Raw genomic sequence first — 12,325 nt, forward strand, 5'->3', positions numbered from 1 at the left:
AACTCTGAAGAGTAATGAAATGGAAAAGGTCCATTTAGTACCATTTGTAATTTAACTCAGAAGAGTGTACAAATATGTTTATGAAAGTAGGTAGCTGATATTTTGCACTTTTACTTTAGTGCTAGGTATACTCTTAGTTGCTTGTTTTAGAAGAGAATGCACTTAATACTTCTGGTGATTAGTAGTTTTGTTCCCTACCTGTTGAATGCACTTATTGTAAGTCGCTTTGGAAAAAAGCGTCTGCTAAATGACCGTAACGTAATGTAATGTACAAATAAATGGAACCAAATGTTCAGAGTTAAATTAAAACACTAGATTTTACTATTCAGTGAATATTTCTTATTTTATATTTGTAGAACCCTAAACACTTTCCCTCATTTTGTCTTAGAACCCCAAATGTATTTTTTCTTCATTTTTCATATTCTGGTCTTTCTGTTTCTTAGTGGGAGGAATTTATGGAGCTAGGACGTGATGAGCCAGACGCTCCTCTTAATGCCATCATCGCCAGCCAGAAGCCCAACCAGTGCTGCTCACTTATCTACACCTCAGGGACCACAGGACAGCCCAAAGGAGTCATGCTCAGCCACGACAATGTAAGTTACAATGGCCCACGGCATTTTAACCTAAGATCATCTGTTCCATTCTTAGCACTGACTTTACTTAAGTCCAGCTACTGTATTGGAGGAAAGCTTAATTGAATAAAATTCACAACGCCAGGAGACAAAGCAGCATGTTACAGTAATTGAATTGCAATTGAAACATAACTCAAGCATAGAAAATTACCCCAAATTGCCAATCACGACTACATAAAGGGATATTGAATGGACAAAATCAGTTCTTAGGATGTTAAACATTGATACAAATGTTGCTGTTATAACCGTTTCAAAATAAAAAGATGAATGAGAGGAGAAACCTGAGTTGGTGAGGTATGCGTATGTTGGACACTTCAAATGCTGCAGTTTGACTCTCCCTTCCCGTGTCTTCCTCCCTGTAGCTGACGTGGACAGCCTTCGCCACCAGCCGCCACGTACGTCTGACAGACGCCACCACCGAGGCCCAGGAGTCTGTGATCAGTTACCTGCCCCTCAGCCACATTGCCGCTCAGATGGTTGACATCTGGGTCACCATGAAGGTCGGAGGAGCCACCTACTTCGCACAGCCAGATGCCCTCAAGGTAAGGTTTTTGTGTGGCTGTACTGTATGTGTGCATGTCTACTCTTCAGCATATTTGTATGTAAAATACAAACTCATAATGTTACCGTAAGGGAATATTCTTGCATCGATGGCCACCACTGATTAACATTCTTCAGTCTTATAGTGCGTCACTGATCTATTTAACCACGGAAACCAGGGATCTGTACGGAGCGCATTGTGAGCTTGTAGAGTGGCAATTTTTGCAGAATGTTTGCCCCAGAATAGGGATGTGAGGGTTCATGTGGTTAAAAAAGGGCAGCCTTGTCTCTGAAGAGTTTTGGAATAAAAACATGAATGTCCCAGCCACTCTTCCATCCAATGCCTTCAGTCATTCAGGGTTTTTTCACAGGAATCTTCAGGATTGGTTTCACGCATTTCAAAAAGGGCCTTAGACACCACATTTATCTCCATGGGATCATGTGTTCTCATGCCCTCATCATCCTCCTCCACATCGTCGGCATCGTCTTGTTTTTCTTTTTTTATCTGATTAACACACAGCAAGCATGTAATCCAGTTAGGAGATGCAGATTAGCTAAGCCTCTAGTTAAAGAGATACCCTCCCTGAGGGGTGGACACATGGACTCGGATGAGAGAGACTTGTTTGTGAAACGGTTATGTGTTGATCATTTGAGGGCACACATGCTTCAAACAAGATATGTCTACTGCATGAGGAGCTTGTGTGCTTACTTACAGTAGTTAATTGCATCATGTTGCATTGGCAGATGTCTGCGTTTTTTTTCTTCAGATGTTGAATTATTTGTATTCTGCAAACAAACACACAGTGTGGATTGAGGATAACATGCCTAAACACTGTCTATTTACTGTCTGTTTTCATCCCCATTATCCTCTCTCCTCTGTGTGCTGTAAGACACTGACCATAATATTCACACCAGAAAGTGAGTGAGCGAGCGTGAGAGAGCACCCTGTGAATATGGTCAATTGCCATGTTGTCTGCTAGGAATTAAGCAATTCTGTCTTTCTCTGTTTTCCCAGGGCTCCCTGGTCACCACCCTGAAGGAGGTGCGTCCCACAGCCTTCATGGGCGTCCCCCGTGTCTGGGAGAAGATGCAGGAAAAGATGAAGTCTGCCGGGGCCAAGTCGTCCACCGTTCGCAGGAAGGTGGCCATCTGGGCCAAGGATGTGGGGCTACACACCAACCTCAACAAGATGAACCAGTACGTACAAACAGTCACTGGGTTATGGACTTTGATCTATTTCATACATGTATGTATATTTATATCGGACACTAGTTCAGGGATTAAGAATCCTATGTTCATACTGTTTTTTTAAGGAGAAAAACAGAAAAGAAACGTGTAAGCTATATACATAAATATATACACATAGCATAAAAAAGCATCAGGTATGTACATGAGTTTAGTCATAAGGTGCAAAAAGTGACATACTTTCCTCCCCTCAACTCAGAAATGGAGCAGTTGGTCGCACGCCACTCAACTACCGCGTGGCCAAGAAGCTGGTATTCAAGAAGGTGCGCAAGGCTTTGGGCCTGGACCGCTGTAACAAGTGCTACACGGGCGCTGCCCCCATCACCAAAGACACTCTGGAGTTCTTCCTCAGCCTGGACATCCCCGTGTATGAGCTGTACGGCATGAGCGAGAGCACAGGTCCTCATACCATCTCCCTGCCCGATGCCTTCAGACTCACCAGGTACCCTGCTTTTACCCCATCTCTCTGTCTGTCTCTCTCACTCTCATTACGCTAGTGGTACTTGGCTGGAAGTAAAGGCTATCGTATCCTAAGAGAGAGACACACACACACACAGGTCTGAGGGGAATAAAAATCAATACTTAGAAATATGAGAGGTTCTGCAATCAAAATGTCCAATCCACATTTATTCTTCCCACGGGGTAATATTACACTGCACAGATTTTTCATATGAGCAAAATGTGAATGTAGACTCTAACCCATTTAGACCTGAGGCCGATTCTAAAAACGCCTTCTAAAACCTAACCTAAGATTTCTGAAAACGTTCAAATTCTTACTAAAAAAATGAATACAAAATTATGTTGCATAGCTATAATGTATAGCAACAACTAATGAGACACAGAGGTGGCTCCCGGATTCAAAGGTATAACAACGTATAGGTGGCAGCAGGTCTAAATGGGCTAAAGTAGATGACACTGGAATGCTCTATGATACCATGCTACCATGCCTAAGTGACTGAACAACATAAATCATTGAGCTTGGTGTTTATGTTCCGCTGTAACAGAAAGAAACTAGACGCGTCGCAATTGGCAATTGCAAAGTGTGGTTGCGCCGACGCCGGTCGGGACTCGAGCGATACGCCGGGAGGAATACCGTCGGAGACTGCGCCAATTACATCGTCACGTCACTCCTGAGATCGCTTGCGTTTCATTTTGAGAGGATCGATCCCCCCAAAATAAGGTTTTTGCATCAAACGGTTACATTTTGAGCATTCGTGGCGCCCCCTATGGATCAAAGTAGAAATGCTTTTGGGGATTGGTTTAGTATACCACCCTCGACATGTGATTCAAATTCGGGATTGACCGGACGTTTCGTTCGTGATTTATGGCATTTTTGGTCAAACGGGCCCCTCCCGCTAACTTTGGAAGCCATTTACGGACGGACGGTACGGACTATCAAAATTCCGCTTGGATAGGTTTATCGCATGGGTCCATAGATCACGTGTACCGATTTGTGTGAGATTTGGAAAAAAATTGAAGGAAAAGGAGCAAAAAGTGTGTTTTGAAGAAAATTCAAAATGGCGGAAAATCTATCCTGACGCAAATGGGCGTGGCCTATATGGGAAGATGCGTCGTGACCCAAGGAATCCAGGGAAAAAGAAATTTTGATTTTACGACCTACGGTTCAAGAGTTATAGGCCTTAAGGTAAAGGGGGCTGTTATAGCGCCACCATGGGGCCGACTGGTGTGATTATTTTCTTAATAATTTTTCAAAAAACTATTAACCTCCCCTCCAAGTTTTGTAACTGTAGCCTTTACGGTTTCCGAGAAAAAAATACTTGAATGGGAGTTTTTGCAATTCCCATTAAAGTGGATGGGGAAATTTAATGCACTAATAAATCAATATCAAAAAATCTATCCTGACGCAAATGGGCGTGGCCTATATGGAAAGTTGCGTAATGACCCAAGGAATCCAGGTGAAAAGAAATTTTGATTTTAGGACCTACGGTTCAAGAGTTACAGCCCAAAACGTAAAGGGGGCTGTTATAGCGCCACCATGAGGCCGAATGGTGTGATATTTTTTTTTATAATTTCGGACTAAATTATGAACCTTCCCTCCAAATCTGGTAACTCTAGCTCTTACGATTTCGGAGAAAAAAATACTTGAATTTGAGTTTTTACACTTTTCCATTAAAGCGGATGGGGAAATGTAATGCACTAATAAATCAATATCAATTAAACTATACAACCGATCCCTTAGCAAAATACAAGCGCACGATTCCCGATCAAGACGGTGTTTTTGACATATGGCACGACATTTGGGGATAAAAACTGTGGGAGGAGTAGCGGCTCAAAGTATTGTTTATCTAGAAAGAAGGCATAAAGCCCAACTATAACACTAGACGCGTCGCAATTCCGGGGAAATTGCAGAGTGTGGTTGCGCCGACGCCGGTCGCGGGTCGCGGCCGCCGGGACTCGAGGAATAGGCCGGGAGGAATAACGTCGGAGGCTGCGCCAATTACATTGTCACGTCTCTCATGAGATCGCTTGCGTTTCATTTTGAAAGGATCGATCCACCCCGAAATAATGTTTTTGCATGAAACGGTTACATTTTGCGCATTTGTGGCGCCCCCTATGGGTCAAAGTGGAAATGCTTTTGGGAATTTGTTCAGTAAACCACCCTCGACATGTGATTTGAATTTGGGATTGACCGGACGTTTCGTTCGTGATTTCTGGCATTTTTGGTAAAACGGGCCCATCCCGCTAACTTTGGAAGCCATTTACGGACGAACGGTAAGGACTATGAAAATGCCGTTTGGATATGTTTACCGCATGGGCTCAGAGATCACGTGTACCGATTTGTGTGACATTTGGAAAAAAAATTTAGGAAAAGGAGTAAAAAGTGTGTTTTGAAGAAAAATAAAAATGGCGGAAAATCTATCCTGACGCAAATGGGCGTGGCCTATATGGGGAGATGCGTAATGACCCAAGGAATCCAGGGAAAAAGAAATTTTGATTTTACGACATACGGTTCAAGAGTTATAGGCCAAAAGGTAAAGTGGGCTGTTATAGCGCCACCATGTGGCCGACTGGTGTGATTATTTTCATAATAATTTCGCAAAAAACTATTAACCTCCCCTCCAAATCTTGTAACTGTAGCCCTTACGGTTTCCGAGAAAAAAATACTTGAATGGGAGTTTTTGCAATTCCCATTAAAGTGGATGGGGAAATTTAATGCAGAAATAAATCAATATCAAAAAATCTATCCTGACGCAAATGGGCGTGGCCTATATGGGGAGATGCGTAGTGACCCAAGGAATCCAGGTGAAAAGAAATTTTGATTTTCGGACCTACGGTTCAAGAGTTACAGGCCAAAACGTAAAGGGGGCTGTTATAGCGCCACCATGAGGCCGAATGGTGTGATATTTTTTTCAATAATTTCGGACAATATTATGAATTATCCCTCCAAATCTGATAACTCTAGCTCTTACGTTTTTTGAGAAAAAAATACTTGAATTTGAGTTTTTTCACTTTTCCATTAAAGCGGATGGGGACATTTAATGGCACTAATAAATTAATATCAATTAAACTATTCAACCAATCTCTTAGCCCTATACACGCGCACGATTCCCGATTTAGACGGTCATTTTGACATATGGCACAACATTGGGGGATAAAAACTGTGGGAGGAGATGCGGTTTGAAAAAAGTTTATCTATAAAGAAAGAATAAAGAGTATAGAGTACTATAGTCTGGTTGCCCTGTTGGGCAACCACACTAAATAGTCTGGTTGCCCTAACAGGCAACCACACTAATTACTAGAAAAGTGTGCTCCTCTGAGTGCCAGGCCGTTGCCTACATAGGGCCCGTGAAATTTGGCTAGGAAGGTAGTCCTAGCCAATTGAATCTGATCTGATTCATCTTGATCACATGATCCCAGAGATCATTTATACCAATTTGGAAGGTAGTCATAGCCAATTGAATCTGATCTGATACATCTTCAGCACATGACCCCAGAGATAATGTATACCAAATTGTGAGGTTTGGACAAAATCTAGTAGCAAAAAGTGTTTTGAAGAAAGCTCAAAATGGCGTAAAATCTTGTCAGGCGGAAATGGGAATGAATGGCCTATATGGGGAGTTGAAACAATGACATGATACTGATCATGTCAGTAATACTTGCATGACACTGACCATGATACTGACATGATACTAACCATGCAGAAAATTGCAGATGTACAAGTCACTTTGCAGCACGTTCTGAGCTTGTAGATCTGCTATTTTGCCAAATGTTCACCCCAGAATAGGGACGTTGGGGTTCATGTGGATAAACGGTTCTGAATAATTCTCCCTGCAGCTGTGGGAAGGAGATCCAAGGGTGCAAGACAAAGCTTCACAACCCAGACGAGGAAGGGAATGGCGAGATCTGCTTCTGGGGCCGCCACGTGTTCATGGGCTACCTCAACATGGCTGACAAGACAGAGGAGGCGCTGGACGCAGACGGCTGGCTGCACTCTGGGGACCTTGGCAAGCATGATAAGGACGGATTCCTCTTCATTACCGGACGCATCAAAGGTAAACTGCTCAACATGTATTTTGGCCCTTTGAGCGTTAATTTCACCACCTGAACTGGCCCCGACTAGTGGCCTTGAGGAGTTGTGTAGCACCCAGAAGAAATGAATACAATCCTATTGCTCTATTGTGTCAAAATCAGACATTACACTTGCCAGTACATTTTCTGTAATGACAGCTTGCGCTTGAAAATCCACGCCAGCCTCCATAAAACGTATCAAAACACATTGTTTTACGTACGCTAAATACCAGTGAAATTCGCCTTCAATGGAGGCTAATGCTGGTGAAATTTCCCCATGGAGTAAAAAAAGAGTTACCGGAAACGCACCCACCCACCCCTAGCTCTTCCCTAAACCATGGTAGCTGTAGTCATGCCACGATTATCAACACCTAAACAAAACTAACTGCCGTTGAAGTTGTTCACATCAAGTAATTGAACCTTGTGTGTGCAGAGCTGATCATCACAGCAGGTGGAGAGAACATCCCTCCTGTTCCCATCGAGGATGCTGTGAAGGCGGCTGTACCGCTCATCAGCAACGCCATGCTGATTGGAGACAAGAGGAAGTTCCTGTCCATGCTGCTCACCATCAAGGTAAGCTTAGGAAGGCGACACACTGTAACCTCACATACAAAGATTGATATCGTCGCTGTGGGGCAGAAATGTCTTATCTACATATTTTAACTTTTCATAAATGAATGCCCAACTTTGTCACACAAAAGTAGAAAAAATAGCAGATCTACAATCTCAAATGCAACGTGTTTTGAGCTTGTAGATCTGCTATTTTTGCTAATTCTGAAAAGTAACAGTCTTGGACATATGAGGTTTCCACCGATAGCAAGGATATACTGTTCATATTACACATGGTTCTTCAGCAAGATTGAGCATCAACTTGTAAAACGTCTTTTGAATTTTTTTTTATTTGAGTCTTCACAGTTAACAATCTCTTACCCAGCCATTCGTTTAAACAGACGGTGTTATGGCATATGATAAGATATTCACCAGGTTCACTCAGACTATCTGATGAGAAATTACTACAACACACAGGTTATCGTGTTTGTGATACTGTATCTGACAAGCATTTTGAATCAATCTTGTGTTAACATCTTATCTATTTAAATATTTTTTATCTAATCGGCGAAGCAGGTTAAAATGCAATTCTTAACTGATTGCAAGATAGAGGAGTGTTGGAGAAGGGCGCGACAGCTCCAAGTGCCATTTTAGTGCAGAGACTGCCACCCAGTGGACACTTACTCAGACTGCAAGATAGAACTATGGAGGGTAACGTGCTGCCCATGTTCTGAACAGCCCAGTTTGTAACACTTCATTTCCCAGTAATTTACTCCATAAATGTTTCAGAAAATCCTTATAAAGAGTTTTAATTCTGGAACCAAGCCAACCAACAACAAGATGAATTGTGACCATAAAACATTTGATTCAAGTCTATTGGAAAATGCAAAAAATAAAGGTGAAGGTACAAGATGTTAATTATTTTAAGAGTGAACGAACGTCTGATCCCGGCATAAGAAATTTCGCATACCTATCCAATGCTTCCAACGATCATTTAGCATGCTTCTTTTAAAATTGTGTCATTATTAGTCTTTATATTAGTTAGTAATAGTGTACAACTACAACTATGTAGTTGACTTGTAGTGATTTACGGCCATCCTTCTGAGCTATGGGATCCAGTGGTAGCAGAAACTGACGATCCGACTGACATTCATGTGTGCAGTAAACATTTCCATGGTAACGGTGAGCTCCACCAATCAGTGGATAGTGTAGTATTTCTCTGTGACATCGTGAATAAAACAGGTTTTTCTTCAAACTACCTGGCTCATACAAGCTTGTGGCATGTACAGGAGCTGGAAGTGCAAAATGTTTCTGGGTTTTAGGACAAACATTTCGCAACATTATTACAATTTAGCAGGAAGCTGATAATTATTTTTAATTTTTTTCCAAATGCATTCTTCAAGAATGTAATGGTTGGGAAAACAATCTAATTGAGAGATAATGTTTTTTTCTTGTCCAGTGCCAGGTGAATGGGGAGTCGGGTGCCCCAGAGGATGAGTTGACACCCGAGGCTGTGGAGCTGTGCAAGAAGCTGGGCAGCAAATCCACACAGGTCTCCGAGATCGCCGGCGGCCGAGACCGTGCCGTCCATGCCGCCATCCAGGAGGGAATCAACCGGGCCAACGAGAACGCCCCCTCCAACGCTCAGCGTATCCAGAAGTGGATCGTCCTGGACCAGGACTTCTCGATCATCGGGGGAGAGCTCGGTGAGTTGGGGGGGGGCATGTGTGCTCAGGGAAGGACACCTGCTGGTAGTCATTTATTAGCCGTGTGTATAGTAGTGTAGACTTGAGCATTAGCACTGAATACTAAATGGTTCATAAAAACCATAGCTGATGATTTTTTTTACGTTTTGACTGCTAAGTTCTGATGTTAAGTATATGTGGTGTGTGTGTGTGTATCTGCCAGGTCCTACCATGAAACTGAAGAGACCGGTGGTCATGAAGATGTACAAGGAGCAGATTGAGAACTTCTACAAAGAGGTGGCGACCCCCAGTACTCCTGACAATCCCCTGCCTCCCAAATAGAGCTGCATAGACAATACACTCTAGAGAGAGACACAATGAAAGACTTTATCTACTCATCACACAAACACCGTACACATTATGCCTTTTCACGAATCGCCTCCCATCTTATAATATACACCCTCTTGCAGCTTTCTTCCCCATGAAGCCTGTTGTGCCAGCTTTCTGCCTTGATCGTTGGGCTTTTGTTTACATTTGTGGGTGTTGTGTGAAAAGAAAATATCTGCAAGAAGCCATTGTAAAATATCTTTATGCATTCAGAGAAATTATTAGTATGCTGATTTGAACTATTTATTTGTATTATTGTGATGAAGAACAATAATCAATAGATGAAGTAGCTATGGCTGTACATAAGAAAAGGCACTGTTCATTGTACTGTAATACTCAAGAGACAACAGTGGCATAGAATCCAAAAGTCTATAGGACATGATAATTTAGTTTGTTTTTTAAATCTTGCTCTTGAGTTATTTATTGTTTTCAGTTTGCCAAAGTTCTAAAAGCTCTTACTATCCAACTATGATCCTCACATCCAGTATTGGCTGGCCTGCCTAAATGAGGAAGGTGAAATGAAGTTTTAATGGACAGGGAAAGGAAAACAGTGAAGAAGCATATCATTGTCCTATTTATTGTTTGTATACTTTTGTTTTGTTCTTTGTCAGTCTGGTTTCAGAGTTGTGGAGGAAAAGCGATTATCATTCATGTTGCAGGTAGGCACGAATCCTTCTACATCCTTCTACACTGACTTGATTACAGGATGGCAGTAGTAGTAGATGGCAGAGTAGATTACGTTGTAGAGAGGATTTCACATATTGGGAGCTCCAAACACATAACTCATAGCGCACAGCCAAATTAATTTTCCTCAAACTGTGAAACCATGTCACTCAAGCCATATATATCACAGTTGTATTTTTTTTTGTAACCAATAAATATGTATTATGTTATGTGTGTTTATATATTAAAGCATACGCACATGGTCCTGTTGTAATATTTAATAATTCTTTGGTCGTGGAATTGCTGTGACCTTGTGAAATGATGCAAAAATTGATTTCTTTATTTTTTTATTTGTTTGCCTACATGTATGCTTGTCTTTTGGTTATTTTTCTTGTTGAATGTTATTTCAAATCGCTGTGCACTGATCCAACAGCCCAGGAAGGTTTGGTACTGTATGCATGTAAGAAAGCAGAATTGAGATATGGATGGGCAGAAGTCAGATTGTGAGTTTTGGAAAATATTTCTACACTAGAAGGTTGCTGTCACCACACCTACACATTGGATGAGGAATTAAAGGAATTGTCCTTTAAACATTTCTACCAACCACATCAAAGTGGCTATTGGGCAACAAACCAATTTTCGTATAATGACCAAATGGTGTCTAATTGATGGCGTGAATCATTTTCGGAAATGCTTGATTTAGAAGAAAATGGGTCTGGGACATCTACTACAATCCAAAGAGCTGATTTCTGTCTGTATGATATTAGAAATTGTACATATTCTTTGCGTGTATTAGTGCAAAGTGAAATGTTGCAAAGGAATCTTAAGCCAGAAGGCATATATTGTAGCGTTGTTTAATGAGGAAATGACGGTAATCCATAGCATGTTTGGGTGGTCCAGTTCTCTAGTGACTTGAGTTCCCCTAGACAACTGAATGCTGTGTTTACCTGACCCTAGTTAGATTTGAGAGCTTGGATAGCCTTTCTTCCCAAGAACGTCAGGGTGGGAAGATAGAAATATGCATGTTGCTCCTGCTTCTGTAGGATGGTGGAGCAGGGCGGTTTGTATCAGCAACTGTACAGTCTAAAAAGTTCAGAATGTTCCATATGTGTGTGATATGATACAGCGATAAAAAATAAAACATGTACTCTTGAAATGTCTCAATGGATTCCTTTGATAGGATCCCTTTGAATGGTTATATTTTTCACAATGCATACTGAATACTAGTCATTACGCTACTAATATAGACTGAAGTAGTTAAAGCGGGACATGTTTGCATGTTTGGAATTGTAACAGCTGAAATCAATAATATATCAGTATTCTGATATTAACCTGCGGGCCGCATTAAGTGAGAGTGGGGGCCGCATGTGGCCCCCGGGCCGCCGTTTGCACATGTATGCTCTAGCTGCACCACTGGGGTTTCTTAGTGGTCTACCGTCTTGTATGCTCTTCAGCAGTGGTGGGAGAAGTAAGGCCCAGCATCCCTATTCTGGGCCGAACATTCGTCAAAAACAACAGATTTACAAGCGCACAACGTGTTGTGAGCTTATAGATTGACAATTTTTAGTGAAGAGATTTTGTGTTGATGGTAACAAGGCAAGCAGGAAAGTAAAGTTGCAACTTTACTAAGAATAGAGGGTTTAAGTGAAAACACCAATACCACACAATGTAGAGATATGCTTTGCATCTAAATTCTAAAAGGATAAGTATTTCCCTCCCATTTCATGTCTCTGTGGCTCAAGAGATGTGTCACTGTTTATGAACCAAAGATTTTAAGGTTCAAAGCTCCTGGAGCACATTTTCACTGTCCATCCTAATTCTAAAAGGTGGGTTAAGTATTACGTCCTCCGATGCATTTTCCATGCTAGCGTAGCTCAAGAGATAATTCCAGGGATTATAAGCGTAAAATTTAGGATTCAAAGCTCTCACAGAACATTTTCATTGTCCGTCTAAATTCCAAAATGTGGGTTAAGTATTATGTTCTCATTTGCATCTTTCATGCCACCACGGCTCAAGAGTGAACTCTGCGGTTTGTAAACCGAAGGTTTAAGGTTCCAAACTCCTGGAGCACATTTTCATTGTCCATCTAAATTC

General features: G+C 41.7%; 1 protein-coding gene across 5 annotated transcripts in view; it reads left to right on the forward strand.

Annotated features, from left to right (window-relative positions):
- Positions 1–10,494, forward strand: part of acsbg2 (acyl-CoA synthetase bubblegum family member 2) — a 30,568-nt gene extending 20,074 nt beyond the window's left edge. For all 5 annotated transcript variants that reach the window (XM_084067520.1, XM_084067518.1, XM_084067519.1 and 2 more), the window contains exons 8-15: positions 444–593; positions 995–1,174; positions 2,188–2,369; positions 2,617–2,859; positions 6,714–6,931; positions 7,381–7,520; positions 8,956–9,202; positions 9,405–10,494. In XM_084067520.1, coding sequence (XP_083923646.1) covers positions 444–593; positions 995–1,174; positions 2,188–2,369; positions 2,617–2,859; positions 6,714–6,931; positions 7,381–7,520; positions 8,956–9,202; positions 9,405–9,523 — 1,479 coding nt within the window. In that variant the 3' untranslated portion in view covers positions 9,524–10,494. The remainder of the gene's footprint in view (positions 1–443; positions 594–994; positions 1,175–2,187; positions 2,370–2,616; positions 2,860–6,713; positions 6,932–7,380; positions 7,521–8,955; positions 9,203–9,404) is intronic.
- Positions 10,495–12,325: the final 1,831 nt, after the last annotated feature.

The sequence above is a fragment of the Gymnoscopelus microlampas genome, assembly GCF_963454915.1.
Source record: "Gymnoscopelus microlampas genome assembly, chromosome: 9".
NCBI lineage: Eukaryota > Metazoa > Chordata > Actinopteri > Myctophiformes > Myctophidae > Gymnoscopelus > Gymnoscopelus microlampas.